The sequence below is a fragment of the Xiphias gladius genome, chromosome 12 (genome assembly GCF_016859285.1).
Source record: "Xiphias gladius isolate SHS-SW01 ecotype Sanya breed wild chromosome 12, ASM1685928v1, whole genome shotgun sequence".
Classification (NCBI taxonomy): domain Eukaryota; kingdom Metazoa; phylum Chordata; class Actinopteri; order Istiophoriformes; family Xiphiidae; genus Xiphias; species Xiphias gladius.
In genome coordinates, this window is record NC_053411.1 from 7,198,251 (window position 1) to 7,216,507 (window position 18,257).

Genomic DNA, 18,257 nt, shown 5'->3' on the forward strand with positions numbered 1-18,257 from the left:
CATTTTCAACAACCCTCAACATTTTGGTGTGCACCAGAGAGAAGCACACCTTATGGGATCTTTTCATACATTTGGCTAGAATATTGTCATATATTATTTGTGCACACATCTACAAAAATTCAATGTAATAAGTGCTAGATACAAAAAAACAAGCAAACATCAAACAGCATCAAACAAAAGTACCTCACACTGCAGTCAGAGCTCCTTTGTTTTTGTTTTTTTACAATGTTTTGACCCAATTCAGGTCTTCCTCAAGCATAAAACACGATTAGACTAAATTTAAATTAATTGCCTGAGAAAGGCCTTTGTTGAGTCAAAACATCAATGATAAAACTTAAGAGAGCTCTAATTCCAATGTCCCAAGGTACTTTTCTATTGTAATCTTTTAATACATTATACTCAGGATGATGATAAACACATTTCAGTAGACTACACTAAGTGAAGACTGGCATATTTAGCACCACCAACCAAACAATGCACCAAGGTCCGAAATATCCAACACCAGCAAAACAGTCTGAATATTTCACAGTAATAATCTCCTGCAGTATTTCGCTTTTCAGTCATTTAAGGCTAGATAAGGAGCAAAGTTGAATTGCTTACTGGCTGGCGCTGACAACTACAAAGCTAAAGGACCCTCTCTCAGTAGTTGGTCCCAATTACAGCTCAGCTTACATTCCCAAAGGCTGTGAACTGTGGTTCTTACACTGAGTGCTCCAAACCAAATTCACTCTTTACAATGTCTGTAGTGTATGACTTGAGGAACCATGGTGACAAGGTGGGGTTTTTATTTCAGTTCAGGTCCCAGATTTACTCGAATCGTAAGCAGCAGGGCAATGGGCAAAGTGGTAAAACCACCAGTTGGATCATATTTGCTGTTAAATTATATTTTGCAGTTAAATCCTGGAGTGTGACAATCATTTGTTCCCTCCCAAGGAAAACATGGAAGTGCTCTAGCACCGAGAGATTTGAATAAAGGTTTGTGACTGTTAGCATCACTAATTGCGTGTAGGTATTTCTGAAATTTACATACAACTCTTAGGTTTTCAGTGTTTGTAAATAGTGCTGGTAGAGAGATGGGAGGGGATTTGTGGGGTTTTAACCTCCCTAATTGAGCAGCCAGAAAAAGGCAAATGTAAGATACTTTTGTAGCAGTCGTTTAACAAGAATTCTTAAATGTGTAAGCCTTTTACGGAAATAGTGTCAGAGGTAAACACTAGAATTGCAGAGGGTCTAAGAGTTCCATCATTTCATCACAGTTGCCCAAATCAGCAAGTATTTATTGATGTCTTTGGCCCTTTCCTCTTTTCAACTTTAGATCTTTCATCGACATTCATCTTTCATATCGTTTACTCTTTCTTGTCTCTTTGCCCGCTTCTCATCTGTTTTGCTCTCCTTTCTTGCTTCTTATTCTTGTCTTCCCCTGTTAGTTGCTCTCTAGAAAACAGCCAAAGAGCCTAAAAGACAACACCCCACTGTATCTGTTTCTCTTTCTTTGCCACTGTCTCTCTCCCATATCAGAAAAAACACTGTGGAATGTCTCAAGATGAGAAGATTTACCACGTTAGACTCCCCCCTTCTGATCAGGAGTCTGAAGGGAGCCGGCAGGGATGATGAGTTGGAGGAGTAGGAGGTATCATCACCACACAGAGGACAAAGAGAGGATGAGGATTGAGAAATGATGAAAAGAGGGCAGGAAGCTCCTGTTTCATTCCTTGTTCCAGGGGAAAAGTGAAGAAGAGATGGGCAGTGGGCGTGATATTGAGAGAGGTAATGATGAGCAGGAGGAGCCCTGCAGTGAAGTAAGAAAAAGGAGGGAAAAGTCACGACTGGGACAAAATATGAAAAAAGAGTTGTCAGAAATGAAATAGGTGAAGGGAAGCAAACTAGAGTATGCTGAAGAAACATGAGTGATATAGAGGTGGAAGGGTGAACAGAAAATACATTGTGGAGAAACAGAGAATGAAACTTTATCCAGTTTTTTTTATTAGAAACTGTCAGTGAAGTTGTGTGCTCCCTTAGTTGCAATAGGAAGACACAAGTTAAATGAGGGAAGTTCAAGAGGAGGAAAAAAAAGCTTGAACAACTCTGAACAACACCTTTGCCAGCCAAAATTATTGAAGCTCTAGTGAACATACAGTAGCAGAGCATTTAGCAGCTAAACAACAAATGTATAGGCTGACAGTGTATCAATGTTGTGTTTTCAGCTTGTTCCACTGCCTCCAAGTGGCAAAAAATGTATCAACGTGGTTTTAAATTGGATTTGTGTGTTCTGGTTTGACTGGTGGCAGCAGGTTAAGATTCAATCTAAGTGCACAAACACATCATGAATGAGACTTATAGTTTTGTAACCACCATACTCCTCTCTAACCAATACAATTAATATTCTTTCAAAAGTAGACCATTCCAAAGCTCCCACTGAGCCTGTCAATTCAGCTGTGTGAGAGACTACTCACCTCCTGTACCTCAATTGGTAAAACATTTACTGATACTGCCATAGTCAGGGGTCAATAGCTAGGTTAGAAGGGTAAAGTAACACTAATACTGGAGGACTTCTGGTCCAACTAGGATTTAGGGGGGGGGGAAACAAAAACAAAAAAACACATGTACTCATAATGGTGCAGGGCACATTGAATAAAAGCATCCAGTGAAAGTCTGTTCTGTTCTGGACTGTCAGGTTTTTTCAGTAATAGGACAAACATGTTGGTCCCCAATTCCCCCATCTGAGCTGGTCAAAGAAAGCATGAATAGAAGTTCAATTTTTTTCTCATAACTTTAAACAGGTCATAGAAGAATCTTTAAATGTTAGTTATATCAAAATTACTTCTCATTAAATTAGAATTTTGCTTTTTTAAAGCTTTCTAATCTTGGAATGAACAGATTCTAATTCACTAAAAAGCCTTCATATAGATTTATAGCTTTTTTTAGTGCACAAAAGCATTACCTTACATTTATCATTGCATGTATGTACTCATGGACGTATTTAATATGTAAGATAATGAAGATAATTACAGTCAGACTCTGAAAAGTCAGTGCAGTTGATAAAATACAGCTGCTGAGATGAAGAAATGAAAAGAATTTAGGAAAGAAGGGACAAAAGTGGGGAAGGAAGGAGACAGTGAACCAAAAGAATAAAATGGAGAGCGACAAGGACAGAGGGGCAAACATGAAATGCCAAAATTGTATTTGGGTGAAATAATAAAAGTAGAGAGGAATTTTAATATTAATGCATTTGAGTGGGTAGGTGGGGCGGCACTGATGTGTTAGCCAGAAGTGGGAGTGACAGTAAAAAGTATATTAAAATTATAGAGAAGCAGCAGCTAAAGTGAGGAAAGGACTCGAGGAGAAAGAGAAGAAGGTTAATATTTTTTGAGGGGAACTGACACCGAGGCAAAGGATAATATACAGTCAGGAGAGCAGAATAAAATGGGCGAAATACAGCTAGGGCAAACTGGCAAAACAAGAAGTGATACAACCTCCTGCACATGAGAGCAGGGAGGTCAGGGAGAAGAGGACATTAGGAGGGAACGCAGTGAACAAAGGATTGGATGAGAAGTCAGTGGTGAAGCAGAGAGCAAATAAGATGGTCTAAATTAAAGATTGTGGAGAGACAGTGAGAGGAAGGCAAGAGAGAAAAAAGAAAGGAAATGATGCATGAAGGTAAAGCTTTGCAGGAAGCTCAGTCTTCTATCATTTTAGCACCCCTCCAGTTCGAGCATTGTTTCTCCTCCTTTTTCTTTTTTTTCTCTTCTGTCATCTCTTTCTCCTATCTATCTATCCATCTTCTCGCATCTGTTCCTTTTTAAAGGTGCTCTGTGTAGCATGTCATTATCAAATTAACTGCTACCTTGGCATAATGAAACACACTTTAGCTGGGTCTGTTGGTGTCTGTCTCAAGCCTGTGTTATCAGTAGTGCTGGTGTTTATCGAAATTCTGCACATCTCCAATAAAGCTTTACTTGAAGGTATCAATTTGACGCCAATTGGAGGCTTGTTTCCTGTTCGGTACCTGTCAGTAGTTCTGGAAACCAAAAAAAAAAAAAAGCTGGTTCTCTTTATCATGTATTTAGATAAGGCAAATCATTATTTCCCTCTCCTCTGCTGCTGTAGTACTCCAGTTATCTTCCTTACTCCTTCCATCGATCTCTCCCTTCGCTGCTACTCCCATTTCTCTTTTTTTTTTTTTTGCTCTTTTATCTCCAATCAATCTTTTTATCTACCTCTCCTCTGCTATCTCTCTACTTACATCTCCCCACCACTTTTGTTTTTCTCCGTCAGCTTCTCCATGCTATACTGAGTTGACTATGAAATACTGACACACTTAATTCAAGATTAAGTTAAAGCATATGTGGAAGACCTGGTGTTGAGGGGGAGAAACACCTTTTGTATGTCTGTACTTCCACTGATCTGACGGATACAGGTAAAGGTTTGTGAATGCTTTGAATTAGTGCATGTTAACCATGTTAACCATAATGTAAACAGAAAAAATAATTCAATTCTTGGTAGAAACAGGCATTACTGTCTGTGTGGTTATAGATTCTGTATGTTGAACATTCAGGATAACAATTTGATTTGAAGTATCCTGTGAAAATGGCACTACATTACCATCATTGTTATTATCATTGAATGTTCAGGACAAGCGATTGAGGTATATGATGGTTCATTAACTCATATGTGGACTTACAAAATTATAGTTGTCAATGAAGTGGAATCTCTAAATCTACTGTAAGTTTTCCTGCCATGTTCCTGAATTTCAAAGGGACAGGATGAAATGGCACAGCTGTAGCATACACCTAATCAGCTGACATGTACATCTGGTAAAAGAACTGTCATGTATTAGGATTTTTTTTTCTCTAATTTACTTATTTTTAAAAAAACCTATTCTTTAATTTCATATTTGTTGCTGTAAGTTGAACAGTAACTATCTCACGCTGTCACACTAATTCATTCATACTTTCAGTTGAAGTGACTAATTTGATGTGAAGCACCATGTGAGTCCTACGAGTTTAAGTATAAATGAACTCAATATTCAACTCAAATCTACATTTGTTCTTGCGGAGCTTCACTGCATTAAACACGCTTAAACTGTGTCCTCTTATTTTAGATTCCCACTAATATGCCTTTCCAATATTACTACTATTCTCAAAAGAGTTATGTCGCTGCAAGTTACAGTACAGTGTCAGCACTTATTAAATCTGTTCAAAACTTGGCCAAGTTATAGAAGCTTTAGTCATGTTTTTTTAAAGGAAACCAGCAATTATCTTTCAGATCTAAGGTCAATTCAGCTGATTTGTATTTTTCGTCTAGTGTGCTTCTCTTAAGGATTATATCAAAAGAGTTCAACTAATAATTTAAGAATGCACACTGTTGACACATATGCATAGTTGCCTTGGAAATATCACTGGTTTGAAATTATTATTTGATGTGTTAATCTTGGTACCTTTGACTGTGGTACAGAGCTGGTTAGAATGGTCTATGTTACTGTTTATATCATGGCACGGTTCAGCATGTTGCAGAACTGGTCCAGGTGGTTTCTAGCACAGTAGGTGCGGAGTCCTGATGCATCCTGAGACAGCATTTACTCAGCATGCTGCAGGCAAATGCATCATACCTTGATCATAACTGCAAATGTCGGAGGAAGTTTGGCTAAAGGCAGGCATAGCCTTTCAAGACACATACATACAACCAAAACAAATGCACATAGAAACATGTAAAACCCACTGCCTCAAGATGATCTTGTAGTGCATATATATGCACATATGTGAACGTGTGTGTTAAAAGGTGAGCTTGTGTGTGGATGTGTGTTTGCACATTACTCAGCAATTTTTTTACTTAGTCAAATTGGGCCAGGGCTTTGCCTTCAGCAGAGAAAAAGGAGGGAGGGATAGTGTTCTCCCCTGTGTTGTTCCTGTCCGTCACGTAAGACAATTACACACACTAACTTTTTTTTTTCTCAAAGGTAACTGTAGCTTCTGATGTGGCCACTTATGAGTTTGAAATCGAATTGCCCTCTAACCTGATGTCTGAGAGAGAGTCACACATGCGCACACCCTTTCTCTCGCTCTCCTTCTCTTGTTGATTTCCTCTTGTGTCACAGTTGATGGTCTCAAATTAGGACACTGTCTACCACTCAGGCGATGTCTGGTGTCTAAAGCTCAGAAGGCAAGAGAACATATTAACCCGTTTTCACACATACAACACACAAACACACACGCACTGAAAGCTTAACACAATGACCTCCCTCCCTATTGCTAATCCAGCTGACAAATAACACCCCAGTCTACAGTTCAGTGCAGCATTCATCCCCTTTCAGTTTGTTTTGTTTACTGCAACCCTTTGCATCTCCCGGTGGAGGTATTCTGGCTGCATCCACTGGGATGGGAACCATAGTCAAACCCAGAAGCAACTAAATGATGTTGCTGTTGAGAAGGAAGTCTGGGCTACCTTGCTTTGCCTGTTGCCACCATGACCTGCATAAAGAAAATGAATAAATGAATAGATGTTTTGATGTGCTACTTCATGTTTTCCAATTTACTGTTGTCTTTTCTTCTACTCATTTGTATTTTTAGAGGTTTAATTAGCTATGTTCGCTGCCAGTTTGTCTTTGTCTTGCTGCTAAATAAGTGTTTAACTGAGCTGCAGGAAGCAGTGAAAAGGTCTTGTAATGTCTTATATTAGACAGTCTGAAACCAGCAGAAATGGTTGATAACAAAGCATCAGAATCATGATCCATTAGTTTGGCAGCTTTTAGTTGTTCTATCTCTCAATCTGTTTGTTGTCACTTGAGCTCTCTTTCCCTATTCTGTCTCTCATATCAGATCTGTTCTAGGAAGCCTTTTGTTTACTCATTTACTTTAGTCTTTCTAAACACATTTCCATCTGTTCTTGGGACTCTTCATCTCCCTCTCTCTGTTTGCTTCTCTTATGCACATTTTTTCTCATCCCATCTTTTCTCTGTCATATGCTGTTTTTAATTACCTCAAGAATGGTTACTTACCATCTCATCAATTCCACTGACTGACGAATAAAAAACTTCATTTTTGCCACACATACATGCACACACTAAAGCATCTCTAAAGTTTGCCTTTAACTCAATACATTTTCATAAAGACTGAATCATCCTCACATTTCACTCTAAATTCAAACTAAACCCAGGCGCTACGACTTTTTTATTTGTCTATCTATCTTGTGACTAATAGAGCTGATTAGAATAGCACTTAATTGTCTTAAGATCTGGTGCTGGCACTTTGCGATGTACTAGAATACACTGACACAGACAAATAATGTCATACTGTAAATACTTCTCACCCATACAGTATGTGCTTTGTGCAAAACAGATTTGAAGTACATGTGTAAACAAACATGGACACAAACAGGACACAATTTACTCCCTTGTCTTGATGAGTCAGTCTCTGTTTCATATGTGTAATTTTTATTATTTATATCAAGTCCAGATAACAATATTGACTTTGGCAAAATGAAATAAAAACAGAGAGGAAACAACAGTAATGGTTAAAAGTCATTAATATTAATGTAATTGGCTTTGTTTTATAGGCATCTGTTTGTATGTGTCTGTATTTTGGGGTGTATGTGCTTGCCAGTTTGTATGTTTTGTGCTGTTTGTGCTTCTGCAGTATCTGTTTTGATCTTTATCTTTCTGCCTAGTTATAATCACCATTTTCTGTTCTAATCATGAAGATTTTTTGTTTAAAACAAAAAATCACACATTTTATATTTTGTAATTGATCCTAACATCATTCCCCAGAAAACAGAAACACATGGTGCAACAAGTAACATCATTTTTATATATATATATATATATATATATATATATATATATATGTATATGTACTTTCAAGTTTTCTCTTCATTTTTTTTCTCATTTATAGATGTTTTTAAGAGTCTCTGTGGTCTGTGTGAATGGATCAGTTGTCCCATTACAAGTTTTACAAAGTCTTCCAGTGAAGAGTTTAAATTGTTAGTGGCTTCATGTTTTTTAAACTGGTTCCTTTCTGAAAACATTCACTGTGTGGATTTAAAGTGAATCCATGTGGCACAAAGGAGCCTGAAGTCACAAAATGAATTTGAAATTTTGATTCCCCCTTAATGATTGCTGCTTTCTGACCATGCTACATTGCTTGACATAGTGATTTATTCGGGTTTTGGTGACACGTTTTACTTCGTTTTGGGTGTTTTGATCACCTCTAATCTCAAATTTTTAGATTTATTCCTTTTACAGCATGTCCAGAAAGCACTAAACCTTTTTAAACATGAATGGAGTCTGTTTGACTGGATTGCCCCTCACAAACATTCATATACATGTGCGCACACAAATACACACACAGGCACACATACACACATCCTGTCCCTGATCCATCAGTGCATGCACATTTATGCATCCATTAGCGTTATTCATTTGTTTGGTCCATTATTATTTGACATCCAATATGATGTTGTCTTTCAGAAATGCACACACGCACATGTTCCATCATACACCCCCCTCCTCCATTTTGTAATCCATATCGACTCCATTGTAATCCCAATGTCTTTCTTTTAATAATGTTTGTGCTCCACTCTCTTTCTCCAGCCCATATCGATTGATCATGTCCAGTGCACCCGGCTCTGTATTTGTGCTCACATAATCCGCAGGCATGTCAAGCCAAAATCATTGTCCAGCCACAGAGGACAAATAAAAGTCACATTCATTGTGTTTTGGAAAATAGTTTCAAAATGGCCATCAGTGTTAGAGTCAAAAAACAAGATAACAAAGCAGGGCTGTGTCATCGAAAAATTTTTTACTGTTGTTTTTTTGTCAGACAAAAGAATTTCTCCAGTATAACTGGTTGTATTGATGTTTTTGATCCAATGTAAACCCTTGTGCTGCTGTGATGGATGGGACCCTGGACACTTGAAGTGTTAGCAAGAGTCTGCTTCTATTAGTGTATAGGCTTTCCTGAAAATCCACGTTGAGCTCACGCCATCTCTCTGCGCTATATAACCTTCATTTTGTTGCTCAATTGATGTTTTCCACTCTTTGATTAAGTCTCAGCACTCACATTGTCTCATCGAACAACTGTCACTTTCTCTGCCTAGATTTTTCTGAGTTTTGTTTTTGTGTTACTACTTTATTTTTCTATCTTGTATCAGTCATTTTTTTACTGATACAGCTTTAGCTCAGCATTGGGTATTTAAAGACCATTTTTAAAACTGCCACACATTATGTTTCTCCCACTCACCCCCTTTTCCTGTCAGCCCTCTGTCCTCGCTTATTTTTCCACCTATCACTCTTCAGGTCAGCTACAAAGAGCCTCTTAAAAATCTCCACCTCACTTCCAGGTACACTTTCCCCTCTCCTCCCGACTTTTCTTGACCCCCCCCCCCCCAGGGTCAAATCAAGGAGCTGCACAAGTAAGACAAATCAGTTTTATTGTTCTCCCTCCCTCTGAACTCACAACCTTCCCATCCTCATCTGCAATCACTTCATCTTCCCTGTTCTACCACTTTACCCTCCTCAAATCAAGATCCCATTCAAACTGTCCTCTCAAAGAACCCTTTATCCCTCTTAACTTTTTTTAAAAATTATGTTCCATTACCCCCTACACAACACTTTCCTCCAATTCTTCAGCGTTCCTTCCGTCCTTCCCTTTCTCCCTCCCCCTGTCTTTTACACTGCCCGCTTTCCCAGTAGTGGTCCCTGTGTTAGAGTTGGAGTTGGTGGTGTTATAAGCGTGGATGTATCCCTGTTTGAACTCGCAGCGTGCTCCCAAGCTCCCGCCACCTTCGCCCTCGTCGCTGGTTGTTGAAGATGTTGTGCTTGTCGTTGAGGCACACTGCACCAGCATTCCATGAAGGGACTGGCTCCGCCTCGTCCAGATCACACTCAGCCGCTTGGCGTAACTGACAGCACCGTAGCGCTTGGCAACAGTTGCCGCAGCATCAGTCGCAAGGGCAACAGAGGAGCCCATATCCAATGAGTGCCGCCGTTTGCTAACGGTCCCGCAGGCAGGACTTAGTGGGGATACAGGACTCTGATAAGCCTGTGAGGAGTTCCATTTGTCCCTGCCTCGGGGAGTGATTCTCCAGTCCAACACCTCTGAGTCTCTCAGGGGTCTCTCAGCCAGAGAGAAACTGGCACGATTGGTCAGTTCTCGCTCCAGACGGGGTTTTGGGCGGTCCCTAGAGCGTGACTGACGGGGCAGGGTGGATGGAGGGGAAGGGGAGTAGTAGAGGGGAGTTCTGTCACTTTCAGGGTTGTACGGCAGGGCCTTCTCCAGCTTCCTCTGCCTCACCACCAATGCCATCTCACCCCCTGCCCCTGTCATCGTGGAAACTACCCCCCCAGCTGAAAGAAACTGCTCCAGGTTGACTTTAGGCTTGGGCCTGGGCTTTGGAGGGAGTTTTGGAGGCAGAGAGGAAACAGAATCAGCTGCTTCCTTTTCCTTCTCCTTTTCCTTCTCCTTCTCCCCTCCTCTTTTGGAAGGCAGACCGTTGGGGAGGACCACCATCATCATGTCCCCAGAACCATTTGATTGGTAGCACCCGCTACCGTTTCCCCCTTTGTCCCCACCCCCCACACCTCCACCTTGACAGCAGGACCCACCTCCTGCCTCAGTGTTGCTGTTGTGACATATTAGGTGGTCGCCATGATTGCAAACACGGTGGCGAACCATGAGCGCCACAGTGAACACAAGTAGGGTGACCACAACAATACCGCCAACCAGGATGGTAAGTGTCCCACCCAGAAAGTGGGCCTGGAGAGAGCGGCATGCTGGGTAAACATCCTTGGTGGAGAACGTTGTACAGCCCAGGACTTTTGTTGCTGCCAATGACGTGATTGTGTCATCAAAAATGGCTAGCACACACAGGTTATAGTCCACACCAGAAACCAAGTTCTTCAACAGGAAACGGTCACTGGTCGATGGTAGAATTCTAAAGAGGGAAAAAGGAAAAAAAGGAGGTCAGTTAAATAAAGAAAATTGCTGTGCACAGGGTCTGTAGTGAAATGTAAATGTCTGCAGTAGCCTGAATATTTTTGACTATTGAGGAACAAAGGAGAAAGGCTTGAAAACTGGAAATGAAGCAGAGGAAAGGAGGGGTGAAAGGATGGCTAGAAACAGCACAGCAGTGGATACTGCAGTAGGGGGAGAGGGAAAATGAGGCTATTGATGGAGAGCATGCCCAGGGAACATGAAGAGAGAACTCTGTCTGCTCATTTGGAGTGCAGGGGTGTGTGTATGTGTGCATGCTTGTACTTGAATCCCTGCAAGAAGCAAAAGTCAAGCCATTTTGTTGGACCTCATAATGAAAAAAGAGGCCATTTTAGGTTAGGTCTAGGATTACAGTAAAGCTGAGACATACTGTGGTTTTGATGAGAGGACTATGGGAAATGAATGTGTATTGTCATCACAAGTGAGTGGGTTTTGTTTTTTGACTGCAAATTCCTGCATGTGTCTAATGAATGACTGCTTGCATGGAATAATAAAGAGAGAAGTACTTTGAATGGGTCCCCATTTTAAGTGTTTGAGCAGCCATTAAAACTAACAGAATAGGTGAACGATGGGGGGGGGGCGCGATCAAGGCTGATAAGAATGGAGCCGAACAGGCTTTACATAAATTGTATGTGCTTGTCTCTGTGTGCAGGCGTTTATGGTTGTATATCTTCGTATTTATGACATACCTGAATGGAAATCTGTGTATTTTCATGTTACTGGGTTTGTGTATGTGACCTGCCGGGGTAAAGTGTGTGTGGGAGACCGTAGCACAGCTCAAGTGTCTGTCGCTGATGGGTATGACTTTGCCCTCTGCTGTCCAACCCTCTTGTGTGGGCAAGTGTGTGTTTGTGGATTTTTGTGTTGCTACTATGAATATTTTGTCAGTGATTTCTTTTTTTATTTCTTCTCCTGTATTTTTGCTTTCTGAGTCCCTCTCTTTCCCTCCTTTTTCATGCTACATCAAAGAGCTTATTTGTATTGTCTGTTGCTAACCATTCCAGCTCCCCTCAGACTTGTGCTACATCCTATAAATGCCATCTAGCGTGACTAGTGTGACACAGGGGGACCCACTGCAGAAAGCCCCTAACCTTAGTCTGCTTATAATGCATTAAAAATAAAGATACCAATGACAATTTAGCCTACTTGTTTTTTTCTTAAATATTTAATTGGGTATAATTAGCTACTTGCGCTGCACACGCAAGTTTAACAAATGAAATCAATCCAATTGACAATTCTCAAAAACATATCTATGTCAGTGTTATAGAAATAACATGTAGCTTTCTTGAATACTGATAAATTAGGTGGGAAACAAAAGAGGGGTCTATTCAAGGCAAGCTACAAGGCAGACACATGGATTTGGGATACGGTACTGTGAAGTAGGGATATTGATACCCGATTTTCACTGCTTTCTCAAGGTTTAAAAGTGAACAAAATTGAAATTGTATGAACAAATATCTAGAATATCAACTGTTGCACAGGTATAATTTAGGATTAAAAGTGTTTTCTGCACAGAACAGCGTGTGGAAAACTCAGTTACTCTGCCTTCGCGAATCACCTGGAGTGATTTGAATTGCGAGGACTGACACAGAAATACCTCCAAACTAATTTCCTGCAGAAGCTCAGTATGATTTGATAAGGAATTACAATGTACTGTCTGACACTTCAAGTCCTAGTATAATCTGAACGGACACATGGGGTAGTCTCATTAAAATCAACCTTATCCAGTAGTCATTAAGTCGCTATAGATTGCTTTCTAACACTGCCACAAATTCGCCAATTAACTCATTCCTGGCACTGGAGCAACTTTGGGCCCAGGTGTGTGTTACCATGGCAAAGGCTCATTATTTGGCTCAGCAGTGCAGTACTTCTAGTGAAAGCATCTCTTCATGCAATATCAACACATTCCTCCCATTTTCATGACCAGTCAACTTCCATGGCCTCATCTCCCAGAATATTAGTCATCTTTCTTTCAAAGAGTGAACACTGTCATGAAACTTGACTTGTTGGATCACAGCAAATTCCAAACAAGCATTAAACACTGAGTGATACAAAAAAGAAAGCTGCAGACAGTTTAACAATTACATGGTCTAAAAAGACGGCATCCTAAAGCCAATTTACTATAATGTCCCAGGAAATGCTGGTATCCAGTATAACTCTTTAAACAAATTAATTAGTTTGAATGTTTCCTCCAACTGATGCCTTCAGTTTGGGGACTTTCATTGTTCAAGGTGTCAGGTACGTCTGTGAAATGACGGACAATGACTATATTGCAAGGCCCAGAACTTGAGAGCAAAACTAAAATTGCTAAAGAGAGGTTTTGAGTAAGTCCTTTTTATATACCTACAGCAAAGAGTAAGGCATCTTAAAAACTGAAATCAAACCGAAGCGTTAAAACCAAGTATCTCAGGAATGAAAACCTAAAATGAAAGCTTTTCTTTGGCATCGGTCAAACCAGAGGATTGCGAAACCCCTGTAAAGGGCAGTAGTAAAGGCAGTGGATGCTTTCAGATTTCCCACATGAAATATGCAAGAAGCTGCACTCATAATGCTACTGCTGCCTCTGTTTCTGAATAAAAAGCCTTGGTCATATTATAGGCTTATAAAAGGCCCTGAGAAATATTACGGCAGTGTCAGTTCATCTAGAGCCTTTATGTGTCTGAATATAATTGATAGATCCCGCTAGGCATAGAGACTTGACCATCACTGTGGGGATTCATGCTCGGCTGAGAGGCTGGTTCTCTTTAACAAAAGGTTATATTTAAATGGGTTTTCTCTCACTTTGATTCACTGTCATGTTAATGCGTGCTGGTTTCTCATGTCCTTTCTTTTCCCCTCTTTTCCCATGTCGCTTAGTGTCTCAGTTTGATTAATATTGCTGATATACTGTTGCATGCGTTATTGGATTCAGTGCTGAAAAAGAAACTGTATTGCTTTGTACAAGCGGTATTTGTGCTGATGCCATTTCTACTTCCTGGTATACAGAATGGTAGCATTATGACTTATCCTGCACCAAATGAATTTGTGTATACTGTATATGTGGATTAACATAAAACAATTGAATGCTTCTAGTCTATACTATGTATGATAAATTGGAACACTGCATCAAACTGTTCAATCTGTCCTACATTGTGTGACCATGACACTCTCTCTCACACACACACACACACACACACACACACACACACACACACACACACACACACACACACACACACTTTTTCTAAGGCTGCCATTCAATATCCCTACCTTTATTCACTCTATCCCACATTCTTCCCTCTACCGTTCTTTTCAGCTCTTTTTCAATCCTACCTCCCTCAATATCCTCCTTATTCTTTTTCCATACATCTTTTATGAACAGATTTCCATCTTTTCGTTGATCAGTCACTCCCTCTTATCGCTCAGTATCCTCTGCCCATCCTTTCTTTCCCTTTACCTAAATCTGCAGTGGTGCACCTTTATTACATGTTTATCCTCTTTCTTGGCACTTTTTACCATTTGACATTTTTGTTTCATTCCCTCTCCTCATGTCTTCTCCTTCGTTGTCTCTCTGTGTCTGTCCTACCTCCTCTGTGTTTCTGCAGCCAATCAGCTCTGCTCCCCACAAATCTTTAGCTGATTAGTGTCAGGCTCTACCTGACCTCCAAGCCTTTCTACTTTTTGCAGTCACTGTACTATGTCTCTATTAGCCACAGTATAACCGTGTACCAATCTTCAACAACCAAGGTCACTCCAACTACCCTCTTCCCTCTCCTCTCCTCCTCTCCTCTCCTCATCATTTCCCTTTATCTGCCTCTGCTCTTCCCTCCTCCTCATCCTCTCCCCTCCTTTCCTCTTCCATTTCCCTGCCACCTCTCCATTTGCCCTCATCTTATATTTCTCATCCGCCCTCTCTTCCTCTCCCCTCTCCCTATATCGCCACTCTTCTCCTCCACCCCACCATTGCTCCCTCCCCTATGAGATCGTGAATCACCTCCCTAGTTGTTTTTGCCACGCTGGCAGCCACAGAAATAGGCAAGCAAATTCACTGAAATATACATGGAAGACCCAGACACATTCACAAACACATACATCTTTTATATGTTGATTCACTACTACTCACTGCATCTGCATTTTTAACCATATTTACATGCTTATTTTCATATGTACATGCAAATATGCAGCTCTGGGGTGGGCATATGCATCATAAATCCTCAGTGTTCCTGAGACAATGTACGTTCATGAATATAAGGGGAACCCAGTATAAGTTGAACTACTGTTCTGAAAAAAATTGAATTGATTGATTGAATTGGTTTTGTTGACGGATCAGGGGTGGTTGTTGTCATTATCATCCCTGTATTTGCAGATGCTAGTATTTAGCTCTGTCACCTAACATGCCAGGAGCGTCTGTGTCTGTCTCCACACTTCTAATTATGGTTTAACCCTGTAAAAGCGTGCGCACACACACGAATGCAGGGAGAAAGTGAAAAAGACAAAGGAGCGCTTTGTTCAAGCTGGTGACACAGAAACGAGTAATTATTAGGACCCAGGAGAGAGAGGGGGGGAGAAAGGAAAAGAAAAGAGTGGAGATAAAGGAATGGTAGAATCCTGTTCCCTTTTCCTCACCCCCCCCCCCCACTTCCTCTCTTGTTCTCTTAATACCTTATTTCTTCCTCTCTTTTTCTCTCTATCTGCGTTACAAAGTCTGGTAGTCTGACACCAGACAAGATGTGGCACAGGGAGAGAGAGAGAGAGAGAGAGACAAGGAGGAACAACAAAGCAATTATCTCCTCTTTTGGCTGACATCTATACTGCCCTCGTTTCCTTTTTCACATGTCGGGTCTTTTGTTTGTTTACCCTTTCCTACATTTTTGGTCTTGATTCGTCGGACTATTTACTGTCTCGTTGGCTGTCTCCCTCAATTTAGTCTGATCTCTTCTTCTGTTTTCATTGATCTGTCTTTCTGTCAGTCTCTTTTTCCCTCTTCCCTCTGGATTTAGTTTCATCCCTCCTTCTGTCTTTTCGCTTTCCTTAATCTATCCTTGTCACTCGGCTCGCTCTCATTTGGCCTGATTTTCTTGCTCTGCCTGGTTCAGTTGTTTTTTCTCCCATTCACATTCCTTTTTTATGACCTCCATCTCCTCCTCAATCATCCAGTATTTGTCTTTGTAAATCATCTTTCCCGAATTTCTCTTAATTCTACTTAACCACATGATGAAAGGGTAGTATGAATCTCAATCTGTCCCCTTCTACCTCCCTTACTCACTTCCTCCCTTCCTCTGACCTTACAGTATAGTATAAGTTGACATACTGTGTGTATTGTGTGCTGACCCTTCCTCTTTTCCTTCCTTCCTCTGCCTCTGATGTGAGTTGGCAAATGTATTGACACAGTAGTTTAACACTAAATTACATCTACCCCTGGGGTACAACTCTCAACCTAGTTTTGTCCCTCCTCTTTCTCCCTCCCTCCCTTTCTTTCCTTCATCCTTTTGGCCTTCTCAGTCTTTACTCTTTTCTTCCTTTCTCCCTTTCTCCATTTTTGTCTCTGCATGCCTCCTCTCTACGCCACTATTATCTGTCTTTACATCCTTATCTATCCCTGCCTCAGCAGATGCACTTATCTTGTTTCTTGTATGATTTCTTGTATTAGTTATGTATCAAGCTCATACCAAGCTAAAATAGGATGCTTATATCAGTTTCCCCAGCAATATCATATTGTACAATACATGACAGTAACTGAAAGAAACTCTGGATGTTTGATGTCTCCAGTGGAAGAAAACAGTTCAGTGTACCACACATTAATAGATTAGTTCAGTACTCCGTGTCAAATATTAGTCAAATATGGCGTGTAATTAGTGTCAGCAAATGAGCGCTATTGTCATACACCTAATTTTCAGGTTCTACTTTTTTAATCCTTTCATTTCCCTCTCTGTTTGGGACTCATTACCCATGCTCTCATCTGTCTATTTATCAGCATGCTACTTTCCTGTGGCTGTCAAACTCTCACACTGTCCTTTTTAACTGTCTCTCTTTTCTGAGACTCTACTACTCATTATTCTCATTATTTCTTAAACTCTGTGTGATTTTCTTTCCAACCTCCTCCTCTTTCTGTCCCTGTGATCGTTTCTGGTCCCATTAAATTCTGAGCCAAAATTGACACTTTGAGTGCCCAGTAGGAAAATTGATCCTGTTGTGCCTGCACACTTAGAGTACTTTTGAACCTAATGAGAAACTTTTGCCTCTTACGTCTTAAGTGTCATACAAATGCCCCTCACTGGCGTGCCTTATGTTATGGTGATTCATGAAGTATTGACAACTTCTATCCCAATAGGTTGCCAGTGTTCTTAAAAAAGTACAAATACAGGACACTTAAAAAAAAAAGCATCAGAAGCACAATAGAAAGCAAAAAACTACATCTTTAATATTTTAGTGATATTTGTCTCATTATCCACGTAGAGTTTGGACTCAATGACACTTGTGCTGTACAATGTAACATGATTCCAATAAAATAGTTCTGCAACAAATAATATTGTTGTGAAGCTTTGAGTTATGTGCTATTTACTTCATGTCAGATGGCATTTGAGAGTGGCAGAGAGGTTATAATTGAACTGAATGGATGTATTTTGTGACTTTGTCTAGCCTCTATATATACATAGGGTGGACAAAATCACACAGATGGCTTATAGCATAATTCAGTACAGTAACTACAAAGTACCAACACTTTTCTGACACAGACTCAACTAAAGACTGGACATTACCAGCTTCGCACAGATGTGTGTTTTGTGAGGTTGATGGGCTTTTGGTTTGTCGACCCATGTGCAGTATATTCTGTGGTGGTTAAAAAGAAACTCTTCAGCTTGTCCCTTTGTGCATGGCTCTGTAATAGAGAAATTGTTCGAAACTAGAAATTTTGCTAAAAAGACTGAACAAATTTTTCGAACAGTTGGTACAACAGGGGTCGCTTTACAAATGCTGCCTCATTAAAATGGAGGGACATTCTTTCTCCCGTTCTTTGTCCTTCAGGTAGGCTGTACCCATGTGTGGGCAAGAAAGACATGCCAATTTTGTAATTTCCCACATTCACCAGCAACCTCATGAAATTCTTATTCTCATTCTATTTCTGGGCTTTTCAGAATATCTGAGCGCCATCTCACGTTGGATAATCCAGGACATTTTCTTATGAAAAATCAAGTGTGCCGCTGTAACATTGTGGCAAAGTTCCAGGAAGGAAGCTCAGTTGATAGTGTCAGGGGAGCTGAAGGTGACAGGGTGAGCAGTGCCCAGCGGATGCTA

At 40.4% G+C, this 18,257-nt stretch overlaps 2 protein-coding genes across 5 annotated transcripts in view; one reads left to right on the plus strand and one right to left on the minus strand.

Moving 5' to 3' along the window:
* The window catches only part of LOC120797585 (pyruvate carboxylase, mitochondrial-like), a 283,931-nt gene that overhangs the window by 158,614 nt on the left and 107,060 nt on the right, over nucleotides 1-18,257 (plus strand). The gene's annotated exons all lie outside the window — the stretch shown is intronic.
* Nucleotides 7,869-18,257, minus strand: part of LOC120797586 (leucine-rich repeat and fibronectin type-III domain-containing protein 4) — a 39,701-nt gene continuing 29,312 nt past the window's right edge. For both annotated transcript variants that reach the window (XM_040141378.1, XM_040141379.1), the window contains one exon: nucleotides 7,869-10,926. In XM_040141378.1, the coding sequence (XP_039997312.1) occupies nucleotides 9,594-10,926 (1,333 nt within the window). In that variant the 3' untranslated portion in view covers nucleotides 7,869-9,593. The remainder of the gene's footprint in view (nucleotides 10,927-18,257) is intronic.